Source organism: Lycium ferocissimum, chromosome 6 (genome assembly GCF_029784015.1).
Source record: "Lycium ferocissimum isolate CSIRO_LF1 chromosome 6, AGI_CSIRO_Lferr_CH_V1, whole genome shotgun sequence".
Classification (NCBI taxonomy): domain Eukaryota; kingdom Viridiplantae; phylum Streptophyta; class Magnoliopsida; order Solanales; family Solanaceae; genus Lycium; species Lycium ferocissimum.
Genome location: NC_081347.1, coordinates 68,225,298 through 68,240,385, shown reverse-complemented (window position 1 = coordinate 68,240,385; position 15,088 = coordinate 68,225,298). Strand labels below are relative to the sequence as shown.

General features: G+C 36.7%; 1 protein-coding gene across 1 annotated transcript; it reads left to right on the top strand.

Moving 5' to 3' along the window:
• Positions 1-547: 547 nt before the first annotated feature.
• On the top strand, positions 548-2,085 carry LOC132060956 (uncharacterized). Its single transcript, XM_059453848.1, has 3 exons — positions 548-703; positions 1,278-1,383; positions 1,742-2,085. The coding sequence occupies exons 1-3, from the start codon at positions 671-673 to the stop codon at positions 1,909-1,911; spliced, it is 309 nt and encodes a 102-aa protein (XP_059309831.1). The 5' UTR covers positions 548-670; the 3' UTR covers positions 1,912-2,085.
• The last annotated feature ends 13,003 nt before the right edge of the window (positions 2,086-15,088 follow it).

Genomic DNA, 15,088 nt, shown 5'->3' with positions numbered 1-15,088 from the left:
AGCGAAACTATTTACACAAAATTCTACATATGCAACGGTAGCCACTACAAGTTAAAATTAAAGTCACATAAGCTTTGCAATTTTGACCTTCGCAAATTACGAGTGTTTTTTTAGTGAGCCAAGCAAGTTAAAATTAAAGTTCACATAAGCTTGCAATATTCTTGTGGGTGACGGTTCTTTTCCGGTTTCCAAACAACATCATGCACCAAGTTTACAAAAATGACTATTAAGGTGCTAACGAAACCGTGCATATTTGATCAATTATACACGTATTTGCATATGATTGGATGATAATAGGTGAGTAGATAATTTAATTACAATGATTAAATGATATAATGCCACTTAGGAGATGTTGGTTAGTCCAGTTTTGGTTAATGGACCCACTTATCACGTGGAGGGGCAGATTAAAAAAGACAAAGAAATAGTCACTTAGAAAATCTACTCTAATCCCCTCTCCACCAGTTATCATTTATCTATCACGTGGGACTCCTTACCCCACGGTACAGTTGCTGCTACTAATTTTCTACTATTATAAAGTGTATTTTATTCACTCACTTGCCTCAACTCACGATCTCTTATCATATAGCTTACTTTTATCATCTACAATATTTTGCTATTTGAGCTAGCTAGCTTGTCTTGGTGATCAGGATCAGATATAGTAAACTAGATAATGAGTGGTTCTTCTGCTTCATACATCCACATGGTAAATACAAATATCTACGGATGTATAGTTCAAAGAGAGCTTGTGTTACCTTTTGTACTATCGATCAGCTTTCTTTTCTTCCTTTTTTTTTTTTTTCTTTCAGATTTTTCATTGGGTGTGTCCAGTATCAGTTATAGAACCCTGACGTCTAACATAGTCAGATCCAAGATTTTAACTCTATGAATTTAGCACTGGGTTCCTACCACTGAACTCATCACTAGCTTGTTTGAGTTTTGTGTTCACGGTTTAATTTCAGCAATTCTAGTGGGTTTATATATATTGATAAATCCAGGTTTACAGTAAAATTTAAGGGTTCAAATGAAATCATATCTATACAACTAAATCTGTCGATTAGCATCGGTCAAGACCTGTTAGAGGGGAATAGCATTCTATTTGAATTTTTTTCATAATCAGGGCTCAAACCAGAAAACTCTAGTTAAGGGTGGAAGGATCCTATCCATCCCACCGCAATCCTAGATGAAAAGAACAAAATAAATTGTTGTTTATTCTCTATACTTAATTACTTGCTGTTTTTGTTCTTATTCCCATGCTTATTAATCTGTTAACCCTATAGGTGCAGCACCTGATAGAAAAGTGTTTAATTTTCCAAATGACAAAAGAGGAGTGCATGGAGGCACTATCCAAGCATGCAAACATAAAGCCCGTAATCACTGCCACTGGTTAGTCCAATTGTTACTCTTTTTTATTTATTATATTGTATGCAGCTATTAGCTTAACAACTCGGGGGACGAGTTGTTTATAACTAACATGATTTAATAACCTTTAAAATAGAGTAAATAACGGAGTAACTTGTTATATGAAAAGTTAAATTACCCTGAGATATAGTTTAAACATTGTGCACACATGCGCGCATGTATATAACTTAAAAACACATTAGCTTATGCATATTTCACTCTGGGAGACTGAATAAACTGTTTTTTCTAAAATCCAGAACTCATAAACTCAAAATTTTGGATTCACCTCTATTTCCATTATGTCCGACTGATCATCAAGATATTGTTGGTTTATATTTTGCAGTGTGGAAAGAGTTAGAGAAAGAGAACAAAGAGTTCTTCGAGTCATATACGCAATCGCAGAACAAAGATCGCATGTCAGACGCAGAAACTAGCGCTATGATACAGAAAATGATCTCAGATTCCAAAGAATCGGACAAAGCATGTTCTTCCAAGGAATCAGACAAGGAATAATAGTACATAGGAGTATATTATAACCACGCGAAAGCGATCTAACCTTTGAGTTCTGGTTGGCATCCAGTGCTGATTGTCTAAAGCATTTTCCCTTCTATCAGTATATTTTTAAGCTAGTGTAGCAGATTTATCTGTCTTATTTTCTAAATTACTAATATTACTTATATTTATGAACGGCTACATGTAGTTAAGGGGCCAGACTCAAACGTGATTATAAAGTGTAGTACTACCAATGTCCTTAGCTACGTCATTGAAAATGCGGACATTGTACTGCGTGGCCCTTTTCTGGATTATGCTATATAATATACCTGCCGGTTCAGCTCCAAACATCCCACTTGAGTAAATTTCTTAATCTAAGTTTTTTGGTCACGAGTTGGTGTTGACAAGACCAAAACCTTAAAAAGAATGGTTGGTGTATGGCCAGAGGCGGAGGTACAAGCCTGGCTCAGATGAACCCATTAGTTTTTACTCCATTAGTATCTTTGCGTTAATTTTTTATTAAATATACCTATATATTAAATTTAGAATTCAATTATTTAAGCTTAAAATTTAGAATTAATAAATTTGAAATCCTCGCTCCGCGTCTATAAAGGAGCTGCAAAGGATGTATTTGTGGACGCCACACTAGGAATCTTCAAATATATGTCTTCTCTTGTCTGTTGTGTAGTTACACATTTTGGCTCTCTAGCTGTCTTGTAGTGCTGTATACACACTTACACAGTGTGCAAGATGTCATGTGATTTATGATATTTCAATTTGGTGATCTAGCAATAAATGAAGCCTAACAAAATGGGGGCTACTTTTTCATTTTTACGTCGCAATCAGGGTACGCACCTTTTCCTTAATTTGGTGTTTTTCTTAAGAAAAGAGCGAGCAAATTTTTTTTGCCTTACTCCATACTAACAAAAATGTGATTTTTTCGACAGATATTTTTGTTGAAATGTCATAAAATTTTTAGGTTTCTTACAAAAAACCCCGCAGAAAACGTTTACTGCGAATTTGTTTTAGTAGTGGGCGAAAATTTCAATAGACGATGAAATTACATTCGGCCATCATCACTAATTATTACCATCAACCACTATTTTGATCGATATTGGCTTTTTTAATAATGTTTTTTTTTTTTTTTTTTTTTTTTTACCTCAACCCTAGAAGCTCACTCCTTTGCTCCTCGGACTTAACTAGAATCTTGGGGTTGAAGGTGGAGAGTGACGCTTACCATCTGAAAGAATCTCTTGTCTGATCGATATTGTCAATCATTATCACCACTAGTTATTATTCACAATCACCAATCTACCAACACTACACCAACCACCAATTAACATCAGTTGGCCCCACAACTACCACAGTTAGTCATCATTATCACCAACCACCAAATAATTATTAAAAATATTTTGTTGATATATATAGTATTAGATCAGATAAGTATTTTATTTGAATCTTAATGATAAGTTTTCTACATTCCGATGTTAAGAAACAAATAATCTTAATTATTTAATATTCATATTTTAATATTCAGACGTGCATTCAGATTAACACGTCTTAATCACTATAAAATAAATTAGGGGTGGCAAATAGGCGATTTCAACTGAATTTGGACAAGTCAAAATGAGTTAAATCAATAAATGACATATATAATATACATAGCGGTGAACAGGATTGGCTATTGAACGATGAACATTCATCTAGCTAGATGTAGGCAGATTGCTCATATATAATATACATAGCGGGGAACAGGATTGGCTATTGAAATGATGATGAACAAGATCGAGAGCTAAAATCAACCGTATACATCAATATGTATATCAGTGAGCGAATAACTTTGTAAATATTATAACATCCCGTACTTCTACGTTAAAGTGCGTCGTAAGTTAGTTGACGTAAGCTTGAAGGGATTAAAGTCATTTATGAGGTTATAAAGGGTTTATGACAGTGCTATTGTAAGACCCCGTAACTTTAAAAATCTTGATACTGTTAGATATTATTTTGATATGGTGTAGATATATTTTCTTTTAAGTAAAACATTTTAGTAAAGATTTGAAAAGTATGATTTCGAGTAGTTACTATTATTACTATTTGTGGATATGCTTTAAATTATGCACATGATTTAAGAAAGTTTATAAATGGAATTTTCTTTACTATAAAGCTAGAAATTATTTTCTTATAAGAAAAGTTATCTTTTTTTCATTTTGAAAATTAATAGTTCAAAATTTGTACTCTTGATATAAGATTGGAAATTAGAATTTGACAAACTTACATTGGTAGTAATAAGAAGTGACGAATATTATTTATTATAATTAGTTGGAGTTAATAAGTTAATATGCATTATAAAGTATAATATTTTATGTTATCTTTCACAAACTAGTATTATAATATTATGTATGGCTCCTATGTGATTAATTGGAAAACGTGCTGGAGCATATACACATACTAAAGAAGATATAGCATTTGATGTTACAGGCGCCCTCATTTTGTTGCACTTGGTGGAATGAATTAGTAGCAAGAAAGGGAAATTCCTTAATGGGGCGCCACAACCTTTTAATCAATTTTCTGCCACCTCAAATAGCTTAACATATAGAAATTAATCACTTCCAATCACCATTGTCTCTATATGACCTTCAGTTTCTTCATAGCAAGACCCACGTACAAGATTCTAGATAGGACGACCAAGTCACTCTATAAAGTGTCCAGATGGGTATTTCACCCAAGTGATTCCAAGCTTAGACATAATTGTCCTCCACGATTTCACGGTACAAGCATCGTGTCGCTCCAGAGTATAGCAAATCGAAGGTTACTTCGTAGTAAAGTAAGTTGACGGGAAGCTTTTAAAGAAGGCGATCCAAGTACGATTCATCATCTACGACCATCTACAAGCACGTATGAGCATGTAAGGTATGTATTTATTAAGAACTCACGGGACAGTAGTCGGAAGCCGTGGGCTCAAGTCATGTTAGTTATATACAAGTAGGTTATGGGTTGTTTTCTTATGGTATGGAGATCGGTGGGGATGTTTGGTAGCTCATGTAGAGCTTGTTTGTAGCTAAAAGGAGGTCGGGGTGGAGTGCACCATTGTAGCCTCAAGAGCTCATCGCTCTTAAACAGCCTAAACGTTTATTGGAGGGATTGACTCGTTGTGGTCATTCGAAGATCACATCGAGGTACTTAAGGCTATTCATTGACTCGCCACTATGGCACGGCGTATATTGTTTGTTTCTTATATGTACCATGAGTGTCTAGAGTTGACGAATGTGTTGTCTTCATATTGTAAGTCTTGTGAGCCTCTTAAGAAATGGTATATGTCCCGATTCAGTACACTTTAGCATTTACTCATAAAGTCTAGTTCCAAGTTGAGTTTCCCTTATGTATGAAGATGTGTGGATGGTGTACGAAGTATAATGAAAGAGGTCATAAAGCACTGTCAAATATGAAGGACGCTTAAGATAAACGATAGTATGTGATCGTGGTCCAAAAGGTTGTCATGGGACATAGAGTGTAATGTAAGGAGAACAGGTTAAGAGAATACAAGTTTCTCAATTGAGTCATAAAGCGTCCTCTAGTGTAAATTAGGTATCACAGAGAGGTACTTCCTTTTTCTTCTTTTCGCATGACTCCAACAACGAAACGTAAACAAACGAACGATACTAAAAAAATGATACAATTCTTAATAAATATAGAAAGCTTATGTTCATTGCCCCTTATATTGTAAATTCTGATTCATGACATTGATTCTTGATTCTTATTGAATGTATGTTGATGATGTTAGTTCATAACGTAATCGGAGGGTGAACGATTATAGGTCACTCCAAAAGATGCTCTAATGATCCTAAAAGACTCTTCAGATATTGTATGTATATATGTAGCGAGTAATGACGTTGTATACGCATATATAACACCTATAAGGGCATGGCTATGGCATTCCTACTTTACCACCGAGTTACGGCCGGTTGGGCAGTTAAGTATCCTGATTTACCACCGAGTTACGACCGGTTGGGCAGTTATGCATTTACCGCCGAGCTAGGGCCGGTCGGGCAGTTACCACTGATCAACTGGGTAGTTAGAGTTATGATGTTGATATTAGCTCTTAAGAGCAGCTCGATCTAAATAATATAGCCCTGTAGAGTGGCATCATACATAAGTATAATCATTATGCATATCATCGCCCTCAGTGCCAATACAGAGGTTTCAAGTTAATTCTTTCCCCTTTCATTGATAATGTCTTCTTATTATGTTTCATGTCTGCCTTATGTACTCTGTACAATCTTTCTGTACTGACGTCCCTTGGCCGGGGACGCTGCATTTGTTATGTTTCACGTTGCAGGTTCAGGTATACCGAGTGGGTGCATGCATTCTAAATGGTACAGATGTTCAGTGAGATGCCGTAAGCTCCACTTTTTCCTGGATTTGGGTCAGGTCTTGTACTTATATGTATAGAGATTATGGGTAGGTCGAGGTCCTGTTCCGACTAGGTTATGTCAGTCAGATGTTCTTAGAGGCTTCGTAGACGTCTGTGGTAGATTCAGTCATGTACAGGTTTGGTATTCTGATCATATGGACAGAGCATCTTATAGTTCTATTAATAGATATACAGGTTTACTACATCATGTAGAGGATTATAGTTTCACAATAGATGCCTATAGTACATATGTAGAATGTAGTCCGTCCCAGTCAAGACTGGGGCATGACACATATGTTGTTGTGCATCGTTACGGAAAAATATTTTGTATAAGTGTGTACATAATAGAGTGAATACATGTGTATATCAACACGATGAAACTGACATCAATTAAGTTTTTATTTACATATGTGGGGTTTATATCATTAGCAAGTACTTTGTATCCCATGTATATCAAATAATGAAAAATTGTGTATATCAAAATGGATAAATGAAGCCCATATTTTTTATATCAGTAGGAAGAGCTTTATATTCTGCAGTGTGTATCTCAGATAACGAAAGTTATGTATATCAAAATGAAATAAATGGCACCCAAACTTTTTCATATACGAGTAATCTTGTATCAAAATCGTGAAAATTTTCGAAAAAAGTTAACGAATGGAATGTAGGGAATGGTATACTGATAGCGAGTTTTATGGTGATGATTTGAGGTATTTACAGGTATGATTTGGGAGATCTAGGAGAGTAGAAGATATTTGGAAGATTGAGATGTATTCAAAATTTTGGAAGCTATTTTAACGGTAAACTTTGATGGTTTGAGAGATTCATGTATATGATTTGAGAGATTTTGGTTTAAAAGACCGAAAGAGTTTCAGAAGAAAAAAAATCTTTATTGGTTATTGAATACAAAGTTATAACCTAAAAATGTGGGAATGGACTATCGGTAGCCAAATATTTGAGGGAAATTGAACGAATGCCCCTATCTTGGGGTGGTCTTTAATTTTGCCCCTCAAATTTCTGGTCTTTAATTTTTGTCCTTCAACACTTTCAGTAACAAAAGAGTGGGTGAAAATAGTTCTGACATCATTCGGCCTGCCCATCTAATTTTTCAAGGCATAAGTTTATAGAAACTTTGCCTTGTCCGGCATAATTTATGTAGTAATTAAATTTTTTGGCATAAGTTGTATAGTAATTAATTCGCTCGGCACTACACAACTTATGTCGAAAAATTTAATTCCTATAGAAATTATGCCGGACAAGGCAAAGCTTCTATAAACTAATGCCCTGCGAACTAGTTACTACACAACTTATGCTGGATAATTTAATTCGTACAAAATTTATGCTGGACAAGGCAAAGGTTCTCTAAACTTTTGCCTTGCGATTTTATTTTTTTTGATAAGAAAACAGCGAATTCATCACCTCTGCTGGGGATCGAACCCAGAATCTCTGGTTTCGTTGACCAACGAATAAGGCTACTTTGACCCACAAATTTTCATTAAATGAGAAGAAGGGCCAAAAATTAAAGACCAACGATTTGAGGGACAAAATTCAAGACCAGTCTGTATGAAGGGAAATCCGCTCAAAAAGAGAGAACATAATTCAAGCAAATTTTTGCACAAAATAGCCCATGCTTTTAGCTTTGGCATCTAATAGCGCAATAATGTATATCAAATAATGTATATCACACAATGTATACAAATATCGGTTCACATTATATGTATATCACACGATGTATACAAATACTTTTGCCAATAGTTTGCCTGTACATCACATGTTGCGTATGCTTCTGAGGGAGTACTTAATGTTGATTAGGTAGTACTTTACCGTTATATTTAAGTTATATTAAGTTGGGTTATATGTCATTTAAGTCCCTAAGGTCCCTAAGTTAGTAGTTTCGTTATTTACAATTTAGTCCCTTACATTTGTCTAGTCGAGCAGATTCGGTCCACCTGCCAATACAGTTATGTGGCAGGATTTGTTCCTTTATTTTCGTGCAGTGTCAGAGCCATCATGCTCCTATATCATCTGTATTATTCACACATTATGATTATTATTGAAATCCAAATTATCTCTTAGTTAGTTTTTAGTTTTTCTTCTTCTTCTTATTTTGGTTTCCTCCATTGTTGTGAGCTCAAATCCAACATTTGGTATCAGAGCTTGCATCCTCGCGCCTGTGAAAATGGCTTCTGCACCTCAAAATATTAGTGATGCTTTGGCTAGAATCTCTCTAGAACTGGCCAACATCACCATGAGACAGGACCAGCTGGAGGAGACAAGAGATAAGGCCATCAATGATCTCAGAGAAACCTTAGTGGCAACCCAGAAATCAAACAAAGATAAGGCTGCAGCATATCAGGATGGAGTTGGTGACTACTCACCCACTGAAGGTCCTCTTGGCCTACCAGGTCTGGTTGGTTTGACCCCTGCGAGTTCTTCAGGACCTGCAGCCCAACAACAAGGTGTTACCAACAACACAAACAACCCCATTATTAACAACAATGAAGTTGGTAGGAATACAAACCATCAGGGAAGGGAGGCTACAAACCCCAACTTTAATACCAATCACCACAACCAGATGCAGAACATGTTCTCTAAGGTTGGTAAGTTGGACTTCCCTAGATTTGATGGTACTGAGCTAAGAACTTGGCTATTTAAGATTGAACAGTTTTTCTCTATAGATAGCATACCCCACTGTCACAGAATGAAGCTAGTGTCAATTCATTTCGATGGAATTGCCATTGAATGGCATCAAGCCTATTTGAAAAGTAGAATGCAACTAGCACCTCCTAGTTGGGATGAATACTTGTATGCTGTTATAGATAGATTTGGATCAGAGTATGATGATCCAATGTCTGAGGTTAAACTATTAAATCAAACAGGTGATATTAAGGAATACCAAGATAAGTTTGACAGGGCTATGGCTAGAATTTGCTTGTCAACTGAAAATGCCATCAGTTGTTTCATTACTGGTCTTAGGCCTGAGATCAGGGATATGGTTAAGGCCCAAAGACCATATTCTCTACCTCAAGCTTATCAACTAGCCAGGTTGTATGATTCAGCCTACCTCATCCAACATAAACCTCACAAAAACCAATATCACCAACCTTTCAACACCTTTCTCTCAAAACCAAGCAACCCTCCCCTCACCAGCAACCCTGTTAAATCAGCCTTCAAAGCAAATCCTAACCAGTTTGCTAAAAACAAAGGAAGAAGGTTGACCTCCACTGAATTAAATGAGAAAAGGTTAAAGGGCCTATGCTATTTCTGTGATGAAAAGTTTTTCCCTGGGCATAGATGCAAAAACACCAAACAACTTTTCCTGTTAGAACTAGAAGAGGGGTGACAGGATAGAAGTTGAGCATGATAATCAGAACCACAACCAACAATTGTGCATGATTGAAGTGGAAGGAGAAGGGGGTGATAAGGAGTTGGTTGAAGAGCCCTTAGAACAACAAATGCCAGGAGTGGAACAGGTTGATACATCCTGCACTATCTCCTTCAATGCATTAAATGGAATCTCAGACTATCAAACTTTAAGAATCACCTGCTACACAGAACACATGCCCATCAGTGTGCTAATTGACTCAGGTAGCACACATAACTTCATTGATTCCAAGATTGTAGAGAAATGGGCATCTCAGCTTAAGTCTGTTGGATCTCAGTCTGTTAAGGTTGCTGATGGAAGTTCTGTGGCAACCAGCCACATGTGCCAAGGTTTCAAGTGGTTAATGGGGGATACTACATTTACTTCTGATATGTGGGTCTTGCCATTAGGTGCTTGTGATGTTGTTTTAGGAATCCAGTGGCTCATAACACTTGGGGACATTATTATGAACTTCAAGAACTTGACCATGGAGTTTATCTATGATGGTACCAGCCATGCCTTACAAGGAGAAGCCACTACAATCAAGACAGTGGATGCTAGATCATTGAGCAAAATGGTTAAATGTGATGCTCAACTATTTATGCTCAAGGTGGTCCCTATGGAGGTGGAAGATGAAGGTGAAGTGGAATCTGTGGTGGAACCTGATATCCACCAGTTACTTGAGGAGTTTGAATTATTATTTTCTGAACCTGAGGGGTTACCACCATCAAGAGGCACTTTTGATCATAAAATTCCATTATTGTCAGGCTCTAATCCTGTCAATGCTAGGCCTTATAGATACTCATCAGCCCACAAAGACATTATTGAGAAGTTAGTTGAGGAAATGTTAGAACAAGGCATAGTACAACCTAGTTCTAGTCCCTATGCAAGCCCTGTGGTGTTGGTCAATAAGAAAGATGGCTCATGGAGGCTTTGTGTTGACTACAGGGCCCTCAACAAGCTAACTATCAAGGACAAATTCCCTATACCTGTTATAGAGGAACTGCTGGAAGAGCTAGGAGGGTCAAGCATTTATTCTAAACTAGACTTAAGGTCTGGTTACCATCAGATTAGGGTACATGATGCTGATATTCCAAAAACAGCATTTAGGACTCATTCAGGCCACTATGAGTACCTAGTAATGCCTTTTGGTCTTACAAATGCTCCATCATGTTTTCAAGGGTTGATGAACCACATTTTCAGTGAACACTTAAGGAAATTTATCTTGGTTTTCTTTGATGACATATTGGTGTTTAGCAATGGAATTGAGGAGCATATTACTCACCTCAGAATCACCTTTGAAATTCTGAGAAGGCATCAGTTGTTTGTCAGGAAGTCCAAGTGCTCATTTGGCACTAACAAAATAGAGTACTTGGGCCACTTCATTTCTGCTGAAGGAGTGTCAACAGATCCCAAGAAAATTGAAGCTGTTCAAAAATGGCCTGTACCAACTACCATCAAACAATTGAGGGGATTCTTGGGGTTGGCTGGATACTATAGAAGGTTCATTCACAACTATGGGCTGATCAGTAAGCCTTTGACTGATCTTCTAAAAAAGGACAACTTCAGTTGGCATGACAAGGCAACTATAGCTTTTGATCAGCTTAAGCTAGCACTAACTTCTGCACCAGTATTAGCCTTACCTGATAGCTCTCTACCTTTTATTGTTGAAACTGATGCTTGTGACACTGGAGTGGGTGCAGTGCTTATGCAGCAGGGACACCCCATTGCTTACATTAGCAAGGGGTTATCACCAAAACACTAACCATTGTCTGTCTACGATAAGGAGCTCCTAGCATTAGTACTAGCTGTCAACAAGTGGTCTCAGTACCTCAGAGGAAGGAAATTCCTGGTCAGAACTGATCAGAAGGCTCTTAAGTTCCTATTGGATCAAAAACTGCACACTGGTTCTCAGCTTAAGTGGATTGCAAAAATCATGCAGTTTGATTTTGCTATAGAATACAAGAGGGGAAAAGACAACAGTGCTGCTGATTCCTTGTCTAGGTTGCCCATAAAGGAGCTGTCAGCACTTCTAGTTAGCAATGCTGGGGATTCAATGTTTCAAAGGGTATTGAGAAGCTGGGACAATGATCAAGATGTTCAAGGCTTGATCAAGATGGTGGAAGACAATGGTGGTGAACACCAGGGGTATACATACCTCAATAAGCAACTTAGGAAACATGGCAAACTGGTTGTGGGCAACAACCAGGAGCTGAGAAAAGAGATCATAGAAACTTGGCATGACCAACCTATTGGTGGCCATTCTGGCATTAGCAGGACTCATCAGAGAATCTCTTCTCTCTTCTTTTGGAAGGGGTTGAAGGAAGATATTGCCCTCCATGTGAAGCAATGTGATACTTGTCAAAAAAGTAAGTATGATCCATCCCCTTATCCTGGTCTATTACAGCCCTTGGCAATTCCTAATACAGCATGGTCTAGCATCAGCATGGACTTTGTAGAGGGCTTACCTAAGTCTAAAGGAAAATCAGTCATTTGGGTAGTGGTGGATAGGCTAACTAAGTATGCACACTTCATTGGTGTCTCTCATCCCTATTCTGCACTAACTATTGCTCAGCTGTTCTTAGACTACATTTTCAAACTTCATGGGATGCCTGAAAATATTGTAAGTGATAGGGATCCGGTGTTCTTAAGTAAAGTTTGGAAGGAACTGTTTGATGCTCATGGGGTGTCACTAAGCACTTCTACAGCCTATCACCCCCAGTCTGATGGTCAGACAGAGGTGGTAAACAGATGTCTTGAGACCTTCTTGAGGTGTTATTGTTCTGAAGATCCCAAAGAGTGGTTCAACTACTTACCCTTGGCTGAATGGTGGTACAACACCACACACCATTCATCAATTGACACCACACCCTATGAGGCCCTTTATGGTCAGCCCCCTCCTATTCACCTACCCTATATTGCTGGGGAAGTCAAGGATGAGTTTGTGGATAGAAGCCTAACTATGAGAGAAATTAAGTTGCAATTGATTAAGTTCCATCTTTTAAGGGCTCAACAAAGAATGTCTGCATATGCTAATAGTCACAGGACTGACAGAAGCTTCAATGTGGGGGACTGGGTTTATCTGAAAATTCAACCCTACAGACAGTTCTCTCTATCCAATTCTCAATTCTCTAAATTAGCAGCTAAGTACTACGGCCCTTATCAGATTCTACAAAAAATTGGCTCAGTTGCTTATAAACTGGCCTTACCTTCTCAAGTCACCATACACCCAACCTTTCACGTTTCATTACTGAAACCTTGCTACAAAATCCCAGATAATATCCATCATCCACCCCCCGTAACACTTACTAACCCTCATGATCCTTCACCAAAAGCAATTATAGACAGGCGCATGATTAAGAAGGGAAATCGTGCCATACCTCAAGTGTTGATTCAGTGGAACCAGTTACCTCCAGATCAAGTTACGTGGGAAGATCTTCATGCTCTACGGGCCAGATTTCCAGAGTTCTTCCTTGAGGACAAGGAAGATTTTTAAGAGGGATGGAAATGTTGCGTATGCTTCTGAGGGAGTACTTAATGTTGATTAGGTAGTACTTTACCGTTATATTTAAGTTATATTAAGTTGGGTTATATGTCATTTAAGTCCCTAAGGTCCCTAAGTTAGTAGTTTCGTTATTTACAATTTAGTCCCTTACATTTGGTTAGTTGAGCAGATTCGGTCCACCTGCCAATACAGTTATGTGGCAGGATTTGTTCCTTTATTTCCGTGCATTGTCAGAGCCATCATGCTCCTATATCATCTATATTATTCACACATTAGCATTATTATTGAAATCCAAATTATCTCTTAGTTTTTAGTTCTTCTTCTTCTTCTTATTTTGGTTTCCTCCATTGTTGTGAGCTCAAATCCAACATTACACAATTTTTACAAATATCGGTCCACATTATATACATATTCAAACAATGTATATCACACAATGTACACAAATATCGGTTCACATTACATGTATATCACATAATGTAAATGACACAATGTATACAAATACTTGTGCCAATCAATAGTTTGCCCGGATTATATTCCCGCGTCAATTTTCCTTGTAAATATTAATATACAATTATATTATGAATTATACATTCCCGGCTTTTAATTTAGATGATTAAATTGATAGTTAATTAGGTTTGTGCCAAAAAAAAAAAAAAAAAAACTCGGAAAAGGCAACCAAGAAGTAAATTAAGAGGCAAGGCATCTGTGTTTTTTTACTAAGCTTAATTCTCTACTTAAAATATGTCAATAATTACTGAGGAATGTATATAAGTGTCAATCGCCCAATTTTTGAACTATAACCAGTTTAAGCTATTTGTTGGTCCCGGTGCCAATTTCTCAAAACAAATAAGGCATCAGACCCTCTTAGGCTTGATAATCAACTCTACCACTTTGTCTTGCTTAATTTAATTGAATATAATAAATACTTAAACAAATAAGAATGTGTTCTCACGAACACCAATTTAAGATTGTTTAAATAATCTGAGTTTTAGTTTATATTTTAATTTATGGCTTTAATATCTATTGTGTATGATTTGCGGTGAATCATTCGGTGGTCAAATTTTTTTTTTTTTTTTTTTAATTCGAGAGAAGATATAGAACCTGATGCTTAGATTATTTCCGTCTGTATTCGTTTATTTAACAGATGAATAAATTATAGGAGTGTTCCATAAAAGTTGGAATATTCGAGAGAAGTTTCACTAGTTTCTAATATCATTAATTTACAAACGTAACGTACAAATAAATTGACTAAAATGTTTTGTTATATATTGTTATTCAAGGGAAGAGTTAGCATAATCGACTATAGAAATAAACCATTTATTCTTGGGAAGTAATCAATATTTATGTTCAATAATACAATTTTATCAAGGAGCAAAATCTAATCATACATTACACCAATTCGAGCAGGTCTTCCTACATTCGAGAAATAGCTACGGCTCTCGAATTACGGAGAAAATTATGAGAGAAGAATTAAGGGAATAAATAGATCTGTACCCGCTTCATCAATAAAATATCTGTTTCTTTATATTTTGTTTGTGTTTGCAATTTATTTCCACATATTAAAATTTGTTGCCAACAAATTGGCACGCCCAGTGAGACCAAATATGCTCTTCATCTCTTCTCTTAAATCAAAATCGCAAAACCGCAAGGATGGACACACGTGATCGGGGGCAACTCTAACTAGTGAAATCAAGAAGTCTAATTTTCGGTACAATTGAATTCTATTCAAATTAGATCTTTGTGGGAATTGGGTTTCAATTAAGCATATGTGCAAATTAAAGTCCAATCCTTGTCCTAAGTGGATTTGGTGCTACACTTCTAATGAAAGGGGTGATGACTTCAATCCCTGTCTAAAGTGAGTGTATTCAATCTTAACTGTTACTTCAAATCTCATCTTCAAAAAAAAGACTTCGGAAAA

Bases quoted from the DNA above. Each gene is read 5' to 3' on its own strand.
- LOC132060956 (XM_059453848.1), top strand. From the start codon at position 671: ATGAGTGGTTCTTCTGCTTCATACATCCACATG. The intron at 704-1,277 runs GTAAATACAAAT...TTAACCCTATAG, and splicing joins CTGCTTCATACATCCACATG to GTGCAGCACCTGATAGAAAA. The intron at 1,384-1,741 runs GTTAGTCCAATT...TATATTTTGCAG, and splicing joins GCCCGTAATCACTGCCACTG to TGTGGAAAGAGTTAGAGAAA.